Source organism: Herpailurus yagouaroundi, unplaced genomic scaffold (genome assembly GCF_014898765.1).
Source record: "Herpailurus yagouaroundi ecotype Mexico unplaced genomic scaffold, PumYag 182, whole genome shotgun sequence".
NCBI lineage: Eukaryota > Metazoa > Chordata > Mammalia > Carnivora > Felidae > Herpailurus > Herpailurus yagouaroundi.
In genome coordinates, this window is record NW_024412413.1 from 59,753,365 (window position 1) to 59,774,182 (window position 20,818).

Here is a 20,818-nt window from a genome sequence, read left to right on the forward strand (position 1 = left end):
TAGTTGACAACTCAGGTTCTAGTGTTAATTCCTTCTTCTCTCATCAGCCATAAGAAATGCGGTATCCTGTCAAGTCTGTTTTCCAGACCAGCTGTTACTATTTTTTCTTCTGTGATGCACATGAATAATGTTCACATTCTTCATACCCCTGTGAGTATACCCAGGATTCTGTCCATTGCCTGCTTCCTGTCTAAAAACTTAACTCTTCCATCAGAGAGCTTATCACAAGTGTGGAAGTACTCTATAGGGAACTCAAAATTGTTTTAATGTACAAAATAGCAAATAATTCACAAGCTTTAATAAAGTAATGTTAGTTGGTAATAAATTACTTGTGATACACCTCACTAGTCTGTCAAGGTACAGCTGTTAAGAACTCTCCAGCTCAACAGTCTTTGCCATTGCTACACAGGGGTGTGTCCTACATAGGGAAGAGTGGACATTATCCTCCTTGACTTGATCCTCAGAAGGTTAGGAGGATACTCTTTGCACATCTCTTTATTCATGTCATGAGTTACCACAAGGAATCCATGAATTTATCTGAATGTTTCTGGAGGCTCCCTACAACAAATGATTCTAGCCCAGTATTTTGGTAGATCAAATGCTAACCTTGCATATCTGGTTACACCTTAAGTTCTAGATGCCTTCTAAATGAGTTTATCAGTAAAATGTTAGAACTGAAAGAAACATTCTCGAATACAGTGTTCAATAATATCTGGATGTGAGTAGGAGATTTATCATGTGAAAACCCAGTCCTTTAAAAATAAATTTTAGAGGGGCTCTTGGGTGGCTCAGTCGGTTAAGCGTCCGACTTTGGCTCAGGTCACGATCTCATGGTCCGTGAGTTCAAGCCCCGCGTCGGGCTCTGTGCTGACAGCTCAGAGCCTGGAGCCTGCTTCAGATTCTATGTCTCCCTCTCTCTCTGACCCTCCCCCATTCATGCTCTGTCTCTCTCTGTCTCAAAAATAAATAAACAATAAAAAAAAATTAAGAAATAAATTTTAGAGAATTTTTATGCTGTTAAAAAGGATTCAGAGCAAGGACAAGAATCCTTTAAATACAGGACAGGGATGAATAGCAAGGGCAAAGGAACTAGTTTATGTTGAATACTCCTATAACAAGCACATACACCTTACTTAATCTCTACAATTCTAAGAAATAGATGTTGCTCCCATTTTTACAGATGAAGAAACTAAGTTCAAAGAGATTGTGTCTTAGGGAATCAAGACTTCAACCTTAGCAATTGTCTTATCCCTAGGCCAATGGGTCTTTCTATCTCATTCCTATAGTGGAGTCTCCATGTAGTTCCTAGTGGCTGTGTACACTAGTACTTTTGCTCGAAAACTACCATGCCCTCTGACTCTAATAATCAATAATGAAAAAGCACTGGGCGGGGGGGAGGGAGTGAAAAAGCATTATATCCTCCTTTCAGACTGATTATATTTTTCCAGACTGATTGTAATAAGAAACCCATTCTACCCCACCAGTCATTTTAGGTATTAAGTGTTTGTCTCTCCTACCTTTATATATTCTGGGAGGGTCACCAATTTATCATGTATTTCAGGTATGGATGTACAAACATTTTATAGTTGAGTAAGATTATTCCTTATTTTAGAAAATATTTAAAATACAGAACACACTGAGTTGATGTGCCCAGAAGACCATTAACAGTGATTCAGAAGTCCCATTCCTGAGTTACAGCTGATAATTCATAGTCATCACCATATAAACAGTACAGCTTAGTAGTTAAGGTACAGCTTCTGGGCAATTACAAGCTGTGGTCCTGAGCAGAATACTTTATCTAAACCTTGGTTTCCCCCTCTGTATACTAACTAATGTTAGAGATACTAACATTACCTACATCCTTTAGAGTTTTTGTGAGGATTAATTAAGATAGTGCATGTACCACATTTAGATAGTACCTGGAAATTATGAGTATTCAATAAATTTTAGTTACCCATTAAATACAGGAGTTTGATCTACTGATGCAGGCCTTTTCAGTTGAAGCCTAGGCTGCATTTTCCCACTTACCCTTAGCCACCAGGGGGCACCATCACCTCTGTCCATTTTAAAGAGGTCCTCCCAAGGTCAAGATGACCTCAGTGCGCAGCCTTCTCTCCACTGCCCCACTAGTTCTCAGGCACTTAGTTGTATTTAGACCTAAAGCTCATTTGGCTGCTTTATTCATGCCAATCCTCCCTTAACTTTCTTCTCTCCTCCCCAGGTCCCATTCACATTTAGGAAGAGATTCTAAGCTAGCTTCTGGGAGATCACATTTAGTCCTGATCCCTGGGCTTTCTCACTGGCGTTATAGGACTGGATGTCAGGACTAAACAACTTCAAAACAAGTCCATAAAGTAGTCATAACACTAGGCTCCAGGACATGGTGTCAAGAGGCTTAGAGCTTTGCTGTTTCCCACCCTCCTGCCGGTGACTAGAGCTCCAAAATAGGTTACCCTTATGGCCACTCAATTACTCTTTGGTAGCCTCACCCTGAAAATGCCTCTTGTATTTTGGGGTACTGGAGTTCAGACCTCTGGTTAGTCTCTGTGGATAATTAACCAGAGAGCAGAAACCAGGCCAGACTATTCTAGGGTTAGGAGGAAATCCTCTGTGAGATGCTAAATTGGGAGCAAATATTGATCATTGGAGCTTTGAAGTCACCGAGAAGGTAGTTGAGGTCAGTGTTCCTTTGGGGCACTGCTTGGCTTCTCTTCATGTAGTTCTTTCCTAAGACCTACCAATCTGATTTCCGAATCAGAGGAGTGTTGGTTGGTAAGTTGTGAAGCTAGGTACAAGGAAAATTGGGAAGAGAAAATGGTGGTTTCTCCTTCTCTTTCCCCAAGTCCAAGCTATAAACTAGTTTCTTTATAAAGTAGGTCTATCTAAACCTGGTTTGATGGTACTGAGACTTCTGAACCTTGTTATTGCTATGTGAGGAGATAAAAGGACTATTCATTTGGAGCTTGGGGTTTGTAGATTAGGTGTCCTGGTCCTTGGGTCACTTTCCCTCTGCACCTAGGTCAATGACAGTGATGGGTTTAGGAGGCAGAAAGGTCCTGAGGTCTTGTCTACCTAGATGAGTTAGTGAAAAGCAATGTAGAAGATCAATTTAGTACTGAGGTTCATTTAATGGTCTCTGGGAAGCATGGGATAAGTGTATACAAGACAGCCATGTAGGAGAAGGGGTCCAGAGGCTCTATGGGAGTGATGGAGTGAAGGAAGCGATGTGACAAATAGGGAGGATGCTTAATGCCTAATTTTGGATGAGGGGCTAGTCTGCAGCTTTTGATCTTATGGCTAGATGTGGGGTGGGCTGCATGCCTGGGGTTATGTGACTGGAATGGCAGTGGGACTAATGCCCAGGGCCCAGAGGTTTTGGCCTGTGCTGGAAGCCTTCCTTTTTTTTTTTTTTTTTTTTTTTTTAAAGATTTTATTTATGTTAGTAATGTCTATACCCAATGTGGGGCTCGAACCTATAACCCTGAGATCAAGAGTGGCATGCTTCACCAACTGAGCCTGGCACCCTTGGAAGCCTTCATATTATGGGGGCATCTGTAAGGTTTGGATTTCCTGGCACCAGACGCAGAACTGACAGCCCATAAATACACTGGATATATTCAGGCTCCTGCCTTTGCTTTCCCTCTCCATATATTGGGGTCTTTTACTATCTGTAATACTATGGCCTCTGCTGACGTCAAATGGTCATCAAGCAGCTAACTCTGGCATCATAGCCTCTGTCCACATGATGGCACCTCTATGGCCATTAAGTCATTGACCAAAGACATTCTTTAAGAAAGTATGCCAGTGGGGTAGGAGGTGCCGGCAATGATCAGTAGCTGTGATAGTATATTAAAGGATTGGCTTCCGAGGACCTTCCAAGGTCGGAGTTCTTGGGACTTTTTCTCTCATATTAACTTGAGAACTAACCCCAAATGTATTAACGGCAAGAGGGAAGCCTAAGAAGGAAGTTAACTGAGTTATCAGGCACATACTTAGTCACCTACACGCCCCCCGCCCCCCCTCCCCCGCGCCCATCCTTAATTAGCCTAACCCAGGCGGTCCAATCCTGCCCGCAACTACTGCTGTCTATGGCTCAGGTCCCGCCCACACACGCGCCGGACCAATGGCCGATCCGGAGGCGAGTCCCCTGAGAGGGGCGGGAGCGGGTTCGGGCAGTAGGCGGGGCCTCGCTGAGGACCCCGGGCTGGGCGCCGCCGCCGGTTTGTCTACCCTTTCCCTCAGCCACCTCCTTTCAACCTTGTCCACCCGTCGGCGCGGCCTTTGCTGCAGCGGCGGCGGCTCCCGTTCCTGCCGCAGCTCTGTCCCCTCCTTCCCTCCCCACCAGATCCCCGAGTTCGCCCGTCATGGCTTTACTTACTGCGGCCGCCCGGCTCTTCGGAGCCAAGGTGAGCAACTAAGGGAGGGAGCGCGCGGCCCAAGGGTGGGGCTCAGACGACTGCAGGCCCTTCAGCGCCAGGGTCTCCCTCCCCTACCCATACGCACCCCAGCGCTCCTTAAAGGGGCCCTGCGCCTGGCTGGCCGCCAGCCTTCTGTGGAGCCCTCAGGGCCATGTGCTACGTTGGCCTTCTGCCCCTCCGGGTGAAGAGAGAGCTGCCCGCCCCCGGCATGCGGTCTTGGGCGGGTGGAGAGCCCGGCCTCTGCTGTCACCCTGCATGTCTAGCGTGGAAGAGCTCTGGGCAAAGGAGCTGCCAGTGGAGAACATAGGTGTTGTGTTCTATTGGAGTTAGGGAAAGGGCCTGTTTGGAGGAGGGGGTGAAGGGGTAGAAGTGGCAGGGATGAAGAGATGTGCCCACTGTCCCTGGACCAGAGCTGGAGCGGTGGCTGATTTCAGCTTCTGCTTTGTAGGGAAGGCCTTGTCAGTTCCCAAACTGCCTTTTTTTTCTATTTCTCCAACCCAAATTTTGAAGCTTTTAATGACCAAGCTTTAGCAGTTCCTCTGGTGGAGTGGAACTCAGGTCCTTTTTGTCCTTGGGACTCTTGCACTTACTCTTCATATAGGAGGAGCTTGGATGGGGTGGAGCCCTTCTGTAAAACCTTCTGCATGATTATCATATATGATTGGAGAAAGAACCAGAAAGATTGTTTCTCCAAACTGCAGGCCAGTAAATGAAGATAACTGGGCAGGAGATAGTACTGCTGAAGTCACATGACCAATCTTACTACTCTCTCACTCAGGTTTAGCCATTGCTCTTAAGTCTACTCTACCCAGGAGAGAGATTCCTCTCATTCTTTGAGGCCCTAATTTACTCGAATTTTGTTGCCTTTGTATTATATGAATATTATTGCTTGGTACTTTCAACTTCAAATTGCCAGTACTTTTGTCTCTGGGTAGCTTAGCCCTTTAAGTAGAGAAACTGCTGTGTTGAGGGGGGGTAGTCCCAGTCTTCTAATCCAAGTAGGGACAGTCCCACAAGTGACCTTGACTTCTGCAAAGAACTTATACTTTCTCTTCTGCAGATTAAATCTGCCAGCACCTGAAGGAAAGGAAAGTCTTAGAATGGTTTTGACTTGCTGTGTGTTATCTTGCATGGTTGACAGATAAGGTGAAGCCTGTAGAATTTACACTGGGGTTCTTCCAGGTACCCAGCAGCAAGGTGGAAGCTGATCATTTGGGAGATACTTGTCTTACTTGACTGTTGCTTCTTCTGCTGCCAGGGAACAGGGTAAGGAAGTCTCTTGGGAAATGAAGCAAGTTCTAGATAGTGTTTTGGCAGAATAGGGGACACGACACTATAATTAGCTCATTTCAGAGTTGCTAACCCAGACCGGTTAATCTAACCCTTAAGCGAATTTGAAAAACCTTTAGAATTTACCTTTTGAATTTATTTTGTCCTTTAAGCCTCTAGGGAAGCTCAGAACACTTTTGGGATGACAGTGCTATATAATTGTAGAATCATTATTGTTTTGTTTACTTTCCTGTTAGGGATGAACCTGAGGATCCCAGAAACCTGTAAATTGGAAGCCATTTGAAGGCTCTTGACTCTTAAAATTAGCAAAGCTCAAAAAACACAGGAGTGGAAATTTCCTGAGATCTAAGCAGAATGACCAGGATACCAAGAAGCCTTTCATTTTGTCAGCATTGCTAGCACCTGCCTGAGTTTTCCAGCTTAGCCTGCAAGTTAACTGGAACTCAGTTTTACTTTTGCTATTAAGGTAGGCTTTAATGGGCAAAAATAAATACTTTCTGATTTGAGAAAACTGACCCCTACTACTTTGATTCTCAAGGTCAGATGTAGTTCCACTTTTCTGAGAAGAGGTGTTGTTGTTGGGTTTTTTTTGTTTTTGTTTGTTTGTTTGTTTTTGTTTAGAGCACGTGCGCATTCAAGAGCACGCACAAGCTAGGGAAGGGCAGAGGGAGAGGGAGGGACAGAATCCCAAGCAGGCTCCAAGCCCAGGCTGGAGCCTAGTGCAGGGCCCGATCTCACAAATCTCGAGATTATGACCTGAGCTGAAATCAAGAGTCGAACTTTTATTTTATTATTTTTTTTAATGTTTATTTATTTTTGAGAGAGAGAGACAGAGTGTGAGCAGGACAGGGACAGAGAGAGGAGACACAGAATCCAAAGCAGGCTCAACTGCAGGGCTTGAACTCACAAACCACGAAATCATGACCCGAGCTGAAGTCGGCCGCTTAACCAACTGAGCCATCCAGGCGAGGCACCCCAAGAGTCGGACTTTTAACCTACTGAGCCACTCAGGTGCCCCTGAGAAGAGAGTTTTTTAACTATGCTAGGTGACATAAATGCCAGTCATTGTATTGTTCTACCATACTCACTTTCAGGTAATTTAATGAACACCTGAGTTGGAGAGATAGACTAATTCAGAACCTTGAGATTCTTTGACTTATTTATCCAGATGAATTCATAGTAAGCAATGGCCTTAGTATTAGCTCTGGGTGCCTTCTCTTTGTGGTACTATCTTTTCAGAAGTGACCCAGGCCTGGATTTGGGCTGGAAATTAGAGTATGGCCACTAATTCATCTCTGGACTCTTAACACCAAGTAACCTAGGGTTACTTAACAAACCCTAGTTACTTTTTTTTTTTTTTAAATGTTTATTCATTTTTGAGAATTAGCGAGTATGAGTAGAGGAGGGGCAGAAAGTGGGAGACAGGATCTGAAACAGGCTTTCCACTGACAGCAGAGAGCTTGATGCAGGGCTCGAACTGATGAACCAAGAGATCATGACCTGAGCTGAAGTCAGACACTTAATCCACCGAGCAACCCAGGCACCCCAACAAACTCCAGTTACATCTTGTACCGTCGAGAATTGCTCCTCCAGGCTAGGGTGTTCCATAACTTTGAGAAAATCAAGCCAAAAGTGTTTTTATATGATTTCTAGACCTTTTCAAGACACTTAAATTGAAACCCATGATTCCTTTACAGTAGATCTATACTACTGAACATCTCCAGTATAAATCCTAGTCTGAAATTGGGTTCAACAAAACTAGATCAAGTTTTTTTCTGTGAAATGGTAGTTAGGCTTACAGCCCTGAACTTTAGTGTTTTTTTTTGGTTTTTTTTTTGTTTTTTTTGTTTTTTTTTAATTTTTTTTTCAACATTTATTTATTTTTGGGACAGAGAGAGACAGAACATGAACGGGGGAGGGGCAGAGAGAGAGAGGGAGACACAGAATCGGAAACAGGCTCCAGGCTCTGAGCCATCAGCGCAGAGCCCGACGCGGGGCTCGAACTCGCGGACCGCGAGATCGTGACCTGGCTGAAGTCGGACGCTTAACCGACTGCGCCACCCAGGTGCCCCTGAACTTTAGTTTTTAAAAAACATTTTTTTTAAGTTTATTTAAGTAATCTCTACACCCAACATGGGGCTTGAACCCACGACCCCAAGATCAAGAGTTGCATGCTCTTCCAACTGAGCCAACCAGATGCCCCTTACAGCCTAGAACTTTTTAAAAAAATTTATTTGTGTGTGTGTGTGTGTGTGAGAGAGAGAGAGAAAGAGAAAGAGCAGGGGAGTGTGTGTGTGTGTAAGAGAGAGAGAGAGAAAGAGAATGAGCAGAGGAGAGGGCCCCGAGGGAGAGAGGAAGAGACTCCCAAGCAGGCTCTGCACTGTCAGCATAGAGCCCAATGTGAGGCTCGATCTCATGAACCATGAGATCATGACCTGAGCCAAAACCAAGAGTTGGACGCTTAACTGATGGAGCCACCCAGGCACTCCTATAGCCTAGAACTTTTAAAGGCAAGTGCCCAAATCTCAGACTACCCAAAGTGTGATGGCAGTTCCTTGATGCTTACTAGATGGGCTAAAGATGAAAAATGGAGAGTAAAAAGCCTCATCGTGTGCTAATGGTGGGATGACTGCATTTGTTCTTCCTAGTGGCCTTTAGATTGGTAATGGATGAGTGCATGGATATGGAGAAGCAGTGAGGTGAGCATTGCTGAAGTAAATCATTAGAAGAGAAGGCTGGCATTCCTAGTTCAGATGGGCAGAAGGTAGGAAGCCAGATGTGGTGGATCTCTAGAGCTACATAGTAATTATTTTTGACCTAGTTCAGTGCTTTATGTGATATAGTAAGATGTGAAATTTAAAACAGTAGTGAGGCAGCCTTAGCGATAGAGCTTTCTTAACATATGACTCTTTCAGTTTTTCCCTCAGTTGCCCAAATTCTTTAGGTCCCTGTGTGTGTGTTTTTTTTTTTAAGGTTTATTTATTTAAGTGATTTCTGCACCCAATGTGGGGCTCAAAGTCATGACCCTGAGATCAGGAGTCACATGCTCCTCCAAATGAGTCAGCTAGGCACCCCTAGGTTCCTGTATTTCTTTTTACGTGTTACCATTTTAAAAGTTCTGTAAGTTCACAGTGGGCATTATCACCTGGGTTGCTTGTTCATATTGCACATTCATTAATCCTGTCTTCAGATTCTGATTCAGCAAAGGTAGGATGGGATCTGGAAACTTGTATTTTTTCAAGCACTTCTGTTGACTGACCTGGTGGGCCAGTAAAGCCACGTACAGGTCTCTCTTGTTTGCAACTTTATTGAATGTATATATGAAACTTTGTGTATTTGGGCTTTTTTTACTTTTTTGGAATTAGTGATTATTTTGGAAATTAATTTCAAGGGCACCTGGGTGGCTCAGTCAGTTGAGTCTGACTTCAGCTCAGGTCATGATCTCAGGGTTCATGGGTTTGAGCCCCGCATCAGGCTCCCTGCTGTCAGCACTGAGCTCATTTCAGATCCTCTGTTCCCCTCTCTCTCTGCCCCTCCCCTGCTCATTCTCATTCCACCCCCCCTCTTAAAAATAAATAAACATTTTGGGGTGCCTGGGTGGCTCAGTCGGTTAAGTGTCCGACTTGGGCTCAGGTCATGATCTCGCAGTCCATGAGTTCGAGCCTTGTGTCTGTGCTGATAGCTCAGAGCCTGGAGCCTGTTTCAGATTCTGTATCTCCCTCTCTCTCTGGCCCTCCCCGGTTCATGCTCTGTCTCTCTGTCTCAAAAATAAATAAACATTAAAAAAAAATTAAATAAAAATTTTTAAAAAATATGACTTCAGGGGCGCCTGGGTGGCTCAGTTGGTTGAGCGGCCCACTTCGGCTCAGGTCACAATCTCGCAGTCCGTGAGTTCGAGCCCCACATCGGGCTCTGTGCTGACAGCTCGGAGCCTGGAGCCTGTTTCAGATTCTGTGTCTCCCTCTCTCTGACCCTCCCCCGTTCATGCTGTCTCTGTCTCAAAAATAAATAAACGTTTAAAAAAAAAAAAATTTTTTTTAACAAAAAAAAAAATATGACTTCAAAATTTTGACTTCAAAAATAACTATTCTAGGCAATAGTCCGTTTAGGCTACTTTCTCTAGATATGTCTTTCTAGGCTTTTTTTTCAAATGCTTTCAGAAGGATCTTGTAAATTTCTGGACCAAAGTGTTAGGTGCTGAAACTACAAAAGAACTCCTAGTGGAAGTGAGAGCAGTTTCTAGTTCCCAAGAAAGTAGGAGGAGGGCAGATCCTATCTATATACTTTATTCACTAGCATATACTTAGCGTATTTATTTATTTATTTATTTATTTATTTTTTATTAAAAATTTTTTTTTTCAACATTTATTTATTTTTGGGACAGAGAGAGACAGAGCATGAACGGGGGAGGGGCAGAGAGAGAGGGAGACACAGAATCGGAAACAGGTTCCAGGCTCTGAGCCATCAGCCCAGAGCCCGACGCGGGGCTCGAACTCCCGGACCGCAAGATCGTGACCTGGCTGAAGTCGGACGCTTAACCGACTGCGCCACCCAGGCGCCCCAACTTAGCGTATTTAGAATAAGTAGGTGTTTAGAAAATATTTGTTAAAGAACAGTTAGGATTTCTACTGAAAGCAAAATTAGGGCTCTTGATTCTTTTCTGAGGTTGAATTCCTGTCCTTCGTGGTCTTCCTTGGAGTGAATCTTTAGGGAAGACTGTTAGAAAATGACAATTAGGTAGAATTATTAAGGAACTCCTGTGAGTATGGAGGTCAAAGTATGAAATCTGAATATTACTGTGCTCACACTATTAAGTGGCCTGACCAAGTAGTGCAGGCCGACTTCCAATATCACCATTGTGAAACACAGATGTTAAATGGCTTTAGTTCTCTGACCTGGTTCTGGGGAGAGAGGAGCCTTTGTCCTATGTGTGTTCTTTCTCCCTTAATGCAAGTTGTTCCTTCTGCATTGCAAGCCTTTGCAGCACAAGATTTTTCCTACCAGTTATTAGTGCATTATGTTTGCTTCATCAGCTAAGCCCGTTCTGCTGGCTTGGCAAGCTCTGATCTTTTTTTTTTTTTTTTTTTTTTAATGTTTATTTATTTCTGAGACAGAGAGAGACAGAGCATGAGTGGGGGAGGGGCAGAGAGAGAGGGAGACACAGAATCCCAAGCAGGCTCCAGGCTCCGAGCTGTCAGCACAGAGCCCGATGCAGGGCTCAAACTCACAAACTGTGAGATCATGACCTGAGCCGAAGTTGGTCGCTCAACTGACTGAGCCACCCAGGCACCCCAAGCTCTGATCTTTTTTCTGATGAAGGACAAGGGCTCCATTAAAATCCAGAGCATCTCTCTCAAGCTTGTAATGCTGGAGCTCTTGCAAGTGTTGTAAGACATGTTCTAAATGTGTCTAGGATGGAGGATCAAAGAAAATTTGGCTTTTCTCCTGTGGAATAAAGGTCCTAGGTGTGGACCAATGATGATAACAGGCTAAGAGGAGTGAGTAAGAGGGAAATAACCACTTTATTAAGTGCTTATTCAAATAGGATTCTGAGGGTACTGGCTGGCTTCAGTCAGTGGAGTGTGCAGCTCTATTTTTTTATAATATTTATTTATTTTTGTGAGAGAGAAGTGGGGGAGAGAGAGAATCCCAAGCAGACTTTGTGCTGTCAGCACAGAACCCCATGTGGGGCTCAATCTCATGAACCATGAGATCATGACCTGACCCAAAATCAAGAGTCAGTGACTTAACCAACTGAGCCACCCAGATGCCCCTGGAGCATGTGACTCTTGATCTTGAGGTTGTGAGTTCAAGCCCCACATTGGATGTAGAGATCGCTTGAAAATAAAATCTTACAAAAAACAAAAAATAGGATTCTGTTGTTCTGAGAATTTGAGGGAGGATACAGGAGTTTCCGATGATTTTTTGGCGATTTTGTGCATACCTTATTCCAGAAATACCCTAAGTATGGGAGGCAAGTCTTTGGCAGAATTTCCTGCATGTACTAGTATTCCTTTTCCTCCCTTGGCCCTTTAAGCTAGAGGTTCTTTTAGTTATATTTTTCTGTTCTAGTACATTTGAGAGTCACAGCTCACTTCCATCAATAGTAGCAAACTCTCTAGAAGAGTTCTTGCAAGAGATGGCAGTGTTTTGAGGTTTGAAAAAAACCTCTTAGTGATTGTAATACCCCCACCCCACCCCACCCTGTAGAGAAACATGGCTGTCAGACATCTAAGCCAGGCCCTTGTCTTTGGAAACAGCTCACTCTCTCTCTCCCCATGAAGGAGCTGACCTATTGAATGAGGTGACTCCCTGATTCACCTGACAGCTGTTCCAGTAGGGTGACTCTACACGTGGCATGCTACCAGAAGTCAAAAGCCTAGTTGCCACACCTCCGGAATTAGGGGAGGAGCTGGTAGGTGAAAGTTCAGGGATGACTCAGAGGTTTGTAACCTGTCCCATCAGTGAGTATAGCCTGCATGTACTATACAGAGCTATTGAGCTGGTCTCTTTGGCAGCTAGGTGGTAGATGAAATGAGGTGTGTAGCCTTGGGTGTGACAGTCCTCCAGCATCTCCTTTCTAGTCATTTTTTCAGCTGGGTAGTTAAATTTGTTTCAGCTTCTTGAGACTCCTCCCCTCTTCATCAGTAGGTTTTTAAGGTTCTTAAAAAGGAAATTAGGGCTTTATTTCCTATTCTACAGGTAGAGGGAATTATCCATTCACCCCTTCCTCAGGCCTGACTGCCTCTTTCCTGGAATCCAACTCTGGGAGAGAGTAGTGACACTTGAGGTGTTAGGTAATAGGCCAACACATTTCTAAGAAACACATGTTTATTGAACTCACTTATGCAGAAAGCACTGTTCTGGATGCTTTCATGCGGATTATTTTGTACAGTCTACTCCTCTACCTTGAAATTGGCTCTATTATTGCCAATTTAGAGATATGAAAACTGTGACTTAGAAAAGTTAGGCCATATAGCCAAGGTAACACAGCATGATAATAACAGAACCTGGATTTAAAACTTGATTGTAGGGGCGCCTGGGTGGCTCAGTCGGTTAAGCGTCCGACTTCAGCTCAGGTCACAATCTCGTGATCCATGAGTTCGAGCCCCGCGTCGGGCTTTGGGCTGATGGCTCAGAGCCTGGAGTCTGCTTCGGATTCTGTGTCTCCCTCTCTCTCTGCCCCTCCCCCGTTCATGCTCTGTCTCTCTGTCTCAAAAATAAATAAATGTTAAAAAAAAAATTTTTTTTAAATAAAATAAAATAAAACTTGATTGTAATAACTGTACATCCCAGAGTCTACATTCTACCCTTTTGCCCCCTTGCTTAACACTTTAGGCCATGTATACATCTCAGACTTTATTGTTCATATGAATCAGATTTGGATGCAGTAGGTCTGAAGTGAGGCCCAAGAGTCTGCGTTTCTCACAAGCTCTAAGTAATGCTAGTGCTGCTGGCTAGGCAGTCATGTTTTATTTAAAAAAAAAATTTTAACGTTTATCTATTTTGAGAGAGAGTGCACATGCGCAAGCAGGGGAAGGGCAGAGAGAGAGGGAGAGAGAGAGAATCCTGTGCTGACAGCTTGATGCCCAGTGCAGGGATTTGAACTCATGAACTGTGAGATCATGATTTGAGCTGAAACCAATTTTCAGATACCTAACCTACTGAGCTATCCAGGTGCCCGTAGGCAGTCGTATTTTAAATAGCAAGGCTTTTGCGTACCTTTATATATGTCCTTCTTAGAGCCTTAACTCAGACTTTGAGCTAAGTAGCTTGAGTGTTATCCTAAATATGGAGAAGGAAAGGGAAACAATACGGCTGAGCCTTAAGCAACACAGTTTGAACTGTGCTGGTCCATTTATATGTGGATTTTTACAGTGCAGTACTGCAAATGTGTTATGTCTTCCTTATGATTTTGTAGTAACATTTTCTTTAGCTTTTTTGTAAGAATACAGTAGGTAAAATATATAACATACAAAATAGGTATTAATAGACTATGTTATCAGTAAGGGTTCCAATCAACAGTAGGCTGTTAGTAGTATAGTCTTACGGAAGCCGAAAGCTATACCCAGGTTTTCAACTGCATGGGGGATCTGTATCCCTAAGTCCTGTGTTGTTCAAGGATCAACTATAGTTAGTTGTTTTGCTTTGGATGTCTGTTAATTTAGTAATGTAGGTGGGGCTAGAACCCACATTTTCTTTCCTAATTCCAAATCATGTACTCTGTTTTCTGCATCATTAGGTAAAATTGTTCTAATTTGAATTTTTCCTGTCTAGCTTTTTGAGTGGTTATAGCACTGAATTGCTGCCTTTAAAATCCTTCTGATTTCTTTAGTTTTCTTTAAGCTGCGGGGTTAGCTAAAAATATGACTAATCCTGATGCTGAAGGGCATGAGAAAATGGCCAAAATGTTTAATTTTATGTATTTATTTATATAACAAATGCAAGGCACTTGCCATAGGCCAGAAGTGGTTTCAAGTGCTTTATAAATGTTGACTTAATTAATCCCCACAGCAATCTTTTGAGATAGGTACTATTATTGTTCCCATTTTACTGATAAGGAAACTGAGGCACAGAAAGGTTAAATGACTTGGCTAGGGTCACACAGCTAATAAGTGGCAGAGAAGGGCAGTAGAAACAGAGTATACTACCTTTATTCCATAACTACATAGCCAAGCTATCCATATACTAATGTTGCTTTGCAAATCAGAGATCTGGCCAAGTGTTGCTGATAGACAGTTAAAATCAGCCCTCTAAGTTACTCCTGAGACTCCTCACATTAAATGTCAAAGACACTCACCACAAAGGAAATTAAGACTTTGATGATGTTGGAAGTGGAATGATAGTTATAAGTTTCTTTTCCTATGCATGCTCTTAAAGTAGCATTCATATAAATAGATCTGCAAAACGACTAGCAAAGCAGCAGTGATGACCCAGCTGAGTCTTTTTTTTTTTTTTTAACATTTATTTATTTTTGAGACAGAGAGACAGAGCATGAACAGGGGAGGGGCAGAGAGAGAGAGGGAGACACAGAATCTGAAACAGGCTCCAGGCTCTGAGCGGTCAGCACAGAGCCCGACGTGGGGCTCGAACTCACAGACCGTGAGATCATGACCTGAGCCGAAGTTGGATGCCGAGCCACCCAGGCGCCCCCCCAGCTGAGTCTTTTAAATGATGTTGCATTCTCACAGCCTTTTTAGGTGATCTTCCATCCTTTTCTTTGTGATTTCCTCTTTTTTGTTGTTTTTTGTTTGTTTTATCTTGAAGTAAAAGAAGAGGGCAGCTCATTGATTGAAGCAGTTCCCACTCACAAGGGGGAAAAGGCTGTTTTGTTTTATGTTCATGTTCCTAGAAGAAAGGCCTCCAACCTGGGGGAATTCCATTTTCATCTTAAGATCTGGACACTCACTCTTTGTAGAGCTTGGATAGAAAGAAGCTTGTTTGTTTATTTTTAGTTTGAGAGATAGAATGGGGGAGAGGGACAGAGAGGGAAGGAGAGAGAGAATCTTAAGCAAGTTCCACACCCAGCACAGAGCCCAATGTGGGACTCGATCCCACCAACCTGGGATCATGACTTCAGCTGAAATCAGGAGTTGGACACTCAACTGGAAGAGCCATTCAGGTGTCCCAAAGATTTTATTTTTAAGTAATCTCTACACCCAGCGTGGGGCTCAAACTCCCAACCCCAAGATAAGAGTCGCATGCTCTTCTGACTGAGCCTGCCATATAGAAACTTAAAGATGGTTTGAAAGTGGAAAAATTATCATTATGGAGACATTTCAACTTCTTTCTTCTCTCAGATGATACATTCCCCTGTAACCTTTTTAGAAACCAAACGAAACCACAACAACAACCAACCAACCGCAATTAAAAGGTCTGCTACAGGGCTGATGTAGTGTCTGGGAGGTAGCCCAGAACTTCTTTAACAGGGATTCTGTGGGACCATGGAGCATGGAATAGAACTTATTCACGTGTTTTCCTTTGTTTGCTTTTTGGTGACTACTAAGAAAAAGTAAAAGAATTTCGTAGGTGCTAGGTCAAGTTCCCATTTGTCCTATGTTGGATGAAGAGGCTAAAGGCCTGTTTGTGCTGCCTACTTCTTGCCCAAATGGTCCGCAGTGAGCCAGAGGAGACTCTTTAGGAAGTTAATGAAAGGAGTTAAGGACAGTCCTGTTTAACAAGCTGAGCAGTACCCTTCTGTTTTACTTATTTAATGTTTATTTTTGAGAGAGAGACAGAGTGTGAGTGGAGGAGGGGCAGAGAGGGAGGGAGATAGAGAATTCGAAGCAAGCTCCAGGCTCCAAACTGTCGGCACAGAGCCCAATGCGGGGCTCGAACTCAGGAACCGTGAGATCATGACCTGAGCTGAAGTCAGACACTTAACCGACTAAGCCACCCAGGTGCCCCAGTCCCCCTTTGTTTTAGGAACATAGCTTACCTTGTACTCTGAATTTAGCTTTGGATTGATTTTTTTCTTTTTTAATGAGTTGATTCTTTTGAAAATAACCTTTACTGAAGGATCTCTTCCCTTTTCAGTCCTCCCTTATGCCCCAACAGAAAGAGGGGTACTAAATTCTAAAAACAGAGCTCCAGTCCTAGTGAACTCTCACTTAGGCATGTAGTGTTTTGGAATTTGTACAGTACTGTTGCTTCAAATGATTTTTAGCACAATCAGGAATGCAATAGTTAAAGAAAAAGTGTATCTGGCCTTTTGGCAAAAGGAGGAAAGGTGTGATCTTGCTCCTGGATTAGTTTATGTGTACATGTAATCTTTTTAGTTTGGAAAGTGCTTTCTTTGTAATATCATTGTAATTATGTGAGATTGTATGGTGAGTATTTAACACCAGTTTTATAGATGAGGGAAATGAGGCTTACGTATCTTGTTTTATCTTCAAAATAATGTGCAGAAAAACTAATCTTGTCAAACAAACTTCATAGATACTTAGTAGTGTAATTGGTTTTCTTTTTTCGAAGGCAGCATTGAACTTTATGTTGCAACTCAGCAATGTTATAGAAAGTAGTTTTTCTTTTGGGGAGAAAAAAAATATCTCTAAACAAAGAAAACAGGCCAGCTATACTATTTACCTTTGTAGTGAGGGATAGTCTTGAATCTCAGACCTGTCTATATGGTTCTAAAGTATATCTTTAAAAATTCCTTTAGTACAGGTATTTAGGTGATAAACTCAGCTTTTGTTTATCTGAAATGTCTTTATTTCACCCCCTTTTTTAAGATTTTTTTCTCACCTAGATATAAAACTCTAGCTTAATAATTATTTTCTCTCAACATTTAGAAGGGAATTTTCCAGTTTTCTAGTTTCCCAATGCTGTTGTTGAGTAGTCTGTTGTTACATTGTAGATATTCTGTCTTCTGTGTGCTTTTTCCAGGAACCTTTGAAGTAGTGTGGTGAAAGGCTCCTTCTGCCTGTGGGCTCTCCTAGACTGGAGAGGTTGAAATGCTTCCAAAAGACTAGGTGCTGGACAGATCTTACCAGCAGGGTTAAGTAGTTGATCAGTTTCCTCATTTGCTTTTCTCAGGGCCTCTCAGAACTATTGACAGCTAGATTGGGATGGCCTGGGTACTCAACAACTGCCTCTCTGACCTTTTCTGTGCCTAACCAAGCCAAGCCCTGAAACCCAGATAATGGGAAAGAGCCTCTCCCCAGGGAATGCTATTAAAGCTATGGATGCAAGAAGCAGAGTTAAATCTGCTACTGCCTCCAGACTAGGAACTCTTTCAAAGCTGTGCAGGGTCTTTTACAACTTTTTTTTTTTTTTTTAATTTTTTAAATTTATGTCAGACTGTCCTTAGAGGCTAAGATGGAGACACAGAGAGAGAGGGTGAGTCACTATAACTCCTTCTTGTTAATACATAGGAAGGAGGAATAACTGTTGCATAAGGTTTTGTGTTTTCTTTACAGAATGCATCCTGTCTTGTTCTTGCTGCTCGGCATGCCAGTGCGTCCCCTACGGTAAGGTTTGGAAAAGAAGACTGAGAATCACTGAGGCAATCTGATCCTGGGATTGAGGGGACAGTAAGCAACCGTTGGTTGCCACCTAGCCTCTCATCATATCCTGAGTTCTCTGAGAGGTGTCCGTTGTTACTATTGTTGTAACTATTATTATTACTACTATTTTAAGAAATAATTTATTCAATAGTATAGCGAGGTGGGAAATCAAATATGTTTGCCTAATTTCTTTTTTTAGTTGTGGTAAAATATATATAACAAAAATTTCCATTTTAATGATTTTTAAGCGTATAGGTTAGTGGCATTAAATACAACTATTACTACTGTCCATCTCCAGAACTTTTGCACCTTCCCAAATTGAAACTATGACCCAATAGTAAACTCCTCATTCCCTCCCTTTCTGTTTAATTCTTTTTCTTTTTTAAAATTTTTTTTTTCAACGTTTATTTATTTTTGGAACAGAGAGAGACAGAGCATGAACGGGGGAGGGGCAGAGAGAGAGGGAGACACAGAATCGGAAACAGGCTCCAGGCTCTGAGCCATCAGCCCAGAGCCTGACGCGGGGCTCGAACTCACGGACCGCAAGATCGTGACCTGGCTGAAGTCGGACGCTTAACCGACTGCGCCACCCAGGCGCCCCTGTTTAATTCTTTTTCATCTGTGCCGAGTAGTTGGCCAGATTTCCCTGGCCGATAGAGAAAGCCAAATTCTAAAAAGATGTCTTAACATACCTATTTTGTAGGAAATCTAATCAATATTTTGACCATCACTTAGCCTTTCTACTTCTCTTTTTAGAATTTGAAAGACATATTGGCAGATCTGATACCCAAGGAGCAAGCCAGAGTAAAGACCTTCAGGCAGCAACATGGCAAGACAGTAGTGGGTCAAATCACTGTGGACATGGTAAGGATTGTGGGGTTTGGGCTGGAAAAGTAGCTCTGTAATATGCTTCAACAAAAATACCATTCTCTTCACTGACTATTCAGAAGCATTCTGTCCCACACATGGAAATGTTGGAGCTTATGATGTTCATTAGCAATTAGACTGTTCTGGGGTGCCTCAGAACAGTGGCTCAGTCGGTTGAGTGTCTTGACTCTTGATTTTGGCTCAGATCATGATCCTAGGGTCATGGGATCAAACCCCATGTTGGGCTCTGCACTGAGCATGGAGCCTGATTAAGATTCTGTCTTTTTCTTCCTCTCTGCCTCTCCTCTCCCTCTCCCCCACTCATGCTCATTCTTTCTCTCTTAAAAAAAAGTTGGGGGGGAGCGCCTGGGTGGCTCAGTCGGTTGAGCGTCCAACTCCGGCTCAGGTCATGATCTCACGGTTCGTGAGTTTGAGCCCCGCATCAGGCTCTGTGCTGACAGCTCAGAGTCTGGAGCCTACTTTGGATTCTGTGTCTCTCTCTCTCTCTGCCCCTCTCCAGCTCGCACTCTATCTCTCTCTCTCTCAAAAATAAATTAAAAAAAAATCAGACTCTTCTATAAACTTAATAGCTTAACCTAATTTACCTATGAGAGGGATGAATGAAGTTTCTGTTCCTTTTCCCAACCCCTCAGCTTTTGGAACAAGAGCTCTCTGTTAGAGTTAATGCTGTCCATGGGGTGCCTGGGTGGTTCAGTTGGTTGAGTGTCCAGCTTCAGCTCAGGTCATGATCTCACAGCTCATGAGTTTGAGCCCCACATTGGGCTCTGTGCTGACAGCTCAGAGCCTGAAACCTGCTTCATATTCTGTCTCCATCTCTCTCTCTCAGCCCCTCCCCTGCTTGTGCTCCTGAGTGTGCTCTCTCTCTCTCAAATATAAATAAACATTAAAAAAAATTTAAGGAGGGTGGGGGAGAGGGAAAAGTGGGTGATGGGCATTGAAGAGGGCACTTGTTGGGATAAGCACTGGATGTTGTATGTAAGCCAGTTTGACAAATTATATTAAATAAGTAAATAAACAAACAAAAATTTAAAAGTTACAGTTAATGCCATCCTGACCATCCAATTATACGACAGCTCTAGCAGGCTCTCTAGAGCAACTTTAGGATGGCTTCTCCAGCCCTAAGAGTCTGAGCAGCTCAAATGATAATTCCACAGCAGTGTTTAGCCTTTGGTCTCTATCTCCTTTCCCTGTTATAGAACTCATTCTGTTTACTTTGGTTGGTGAAAACGAGGGAGTAAGAGTAGGTAAAAGAAAAATACAAGAAGAAAAGGAAACAAACAGAGGCAGACACATTAAATAAAGATAGCAATTTTTCGACTTAAGAATTTCATTTCTAATGTTAGCAGTCTTCCTTGCAAAGTCCCATTCTATAGTATGCTACCTCCTCAGGAATCTTCTTTCCACAGACCAAGTCTTGCAAATCAGAGAATAAATTTCCTCTTTCAGATTCCATGAAGCACTAACAAACTCTAGCTTGAATTATTCTGATTACTGGTTACATCTGTCTTTTTCTTTAGATGTATGGTGGCATGAGAGGCATGAAGGGATTGGTATATGAAACATCAGTTCTTGATCCTGATGAGGTAAGAGACCCTCATGTCAATCAGTAATAATCACTGAGTTTACTGACTATTGTGCACAGCATGGATTAGACCAGTGAGGGTAAGGAAAACAAAATAAAGCATCTGTCTTCATGTTTTGGAAGATGGAAAATAGGTTCATATGGGATAACTGAAGAACAAGTGTACCTATTTAATATATCAACGAGTAAAACTAAAAGTACCAAGCAGAATTAAGTTATGTGGAGATCTAAGCTTTAAAAATTCTATTCTAGGGCTGTCTGGGTAGCTCAGTCAGAAGAGTTTCCAACTCAATCTCACAGTCGTGAGTTCAAGCCCCACATTGGGCATGGAGACTTTCTAACTTGTTGAAAGATCTGATAAGAGTGGGACTAGTCAATTATGTGACTTCTAGGGTAATAAACTTACGATTTGTACCTCTTACTTTTCTCCCTCCAGGGCATCCGTTTCCGAGGTTACAGTATCCCTGAATGCCAGAAACTGCTGCCCAAGGCTAAAGGGGGTGAAGAACCCCTGCCAGAGGGCTTATTTTGGTTGCTGGTAACTGGACAAATCCCAACAGAAGAACAGGTAAAACAGAAGGATGTTAGCCCTTCTCATTCTTCTCCTTCTTTGCCTTTCTCTAATCTCAGACACT

The 20,818-nt window shown here is 42.9% G+C and overlaps 1 protein-coding gene across 2 annotated transcripts in view; it reads left to right on the plus strand.

Moving 5' to 3' along the window:
* Window positions 1–105: 105 nt before the first annotated feature.
* Window positions 106–20,818, plus strand: part of CS (citrate synthase) — a 33,222-nt gene continuing 12,509 nt past the window's right edge. The window contains exons 1-5 of one of the 2 annotated variants that reach the window (XM_040491718.1): window positions 106–150; window positions 17,627–17,677; window positions 18,470–18,577; window positions 20,119–20,184; window positions 20,620–20,751. In XM_040491718.1, the coding sequence (XP_040347652.1) occupies window positions 115–150; window positions 17,627–17,677; window positions 18,470–18,577; window positions 20,119–20,184; window positions 20,620–20,751 (393 nt within the window). In that variant the 5' untranslated portion in view covers window positions 106–114. Of the gene's footprint in view, window positions 151–4,184; window positions 4,407–17,626; window positions 17,678–18,469; window positions 18,578–20,118; window positions 20,185–20,619; window positions 20,752–20,818 lie in introns of those variants that run through there. The other variant, XM_040491717.1, reaches the window with a different exon arrangement.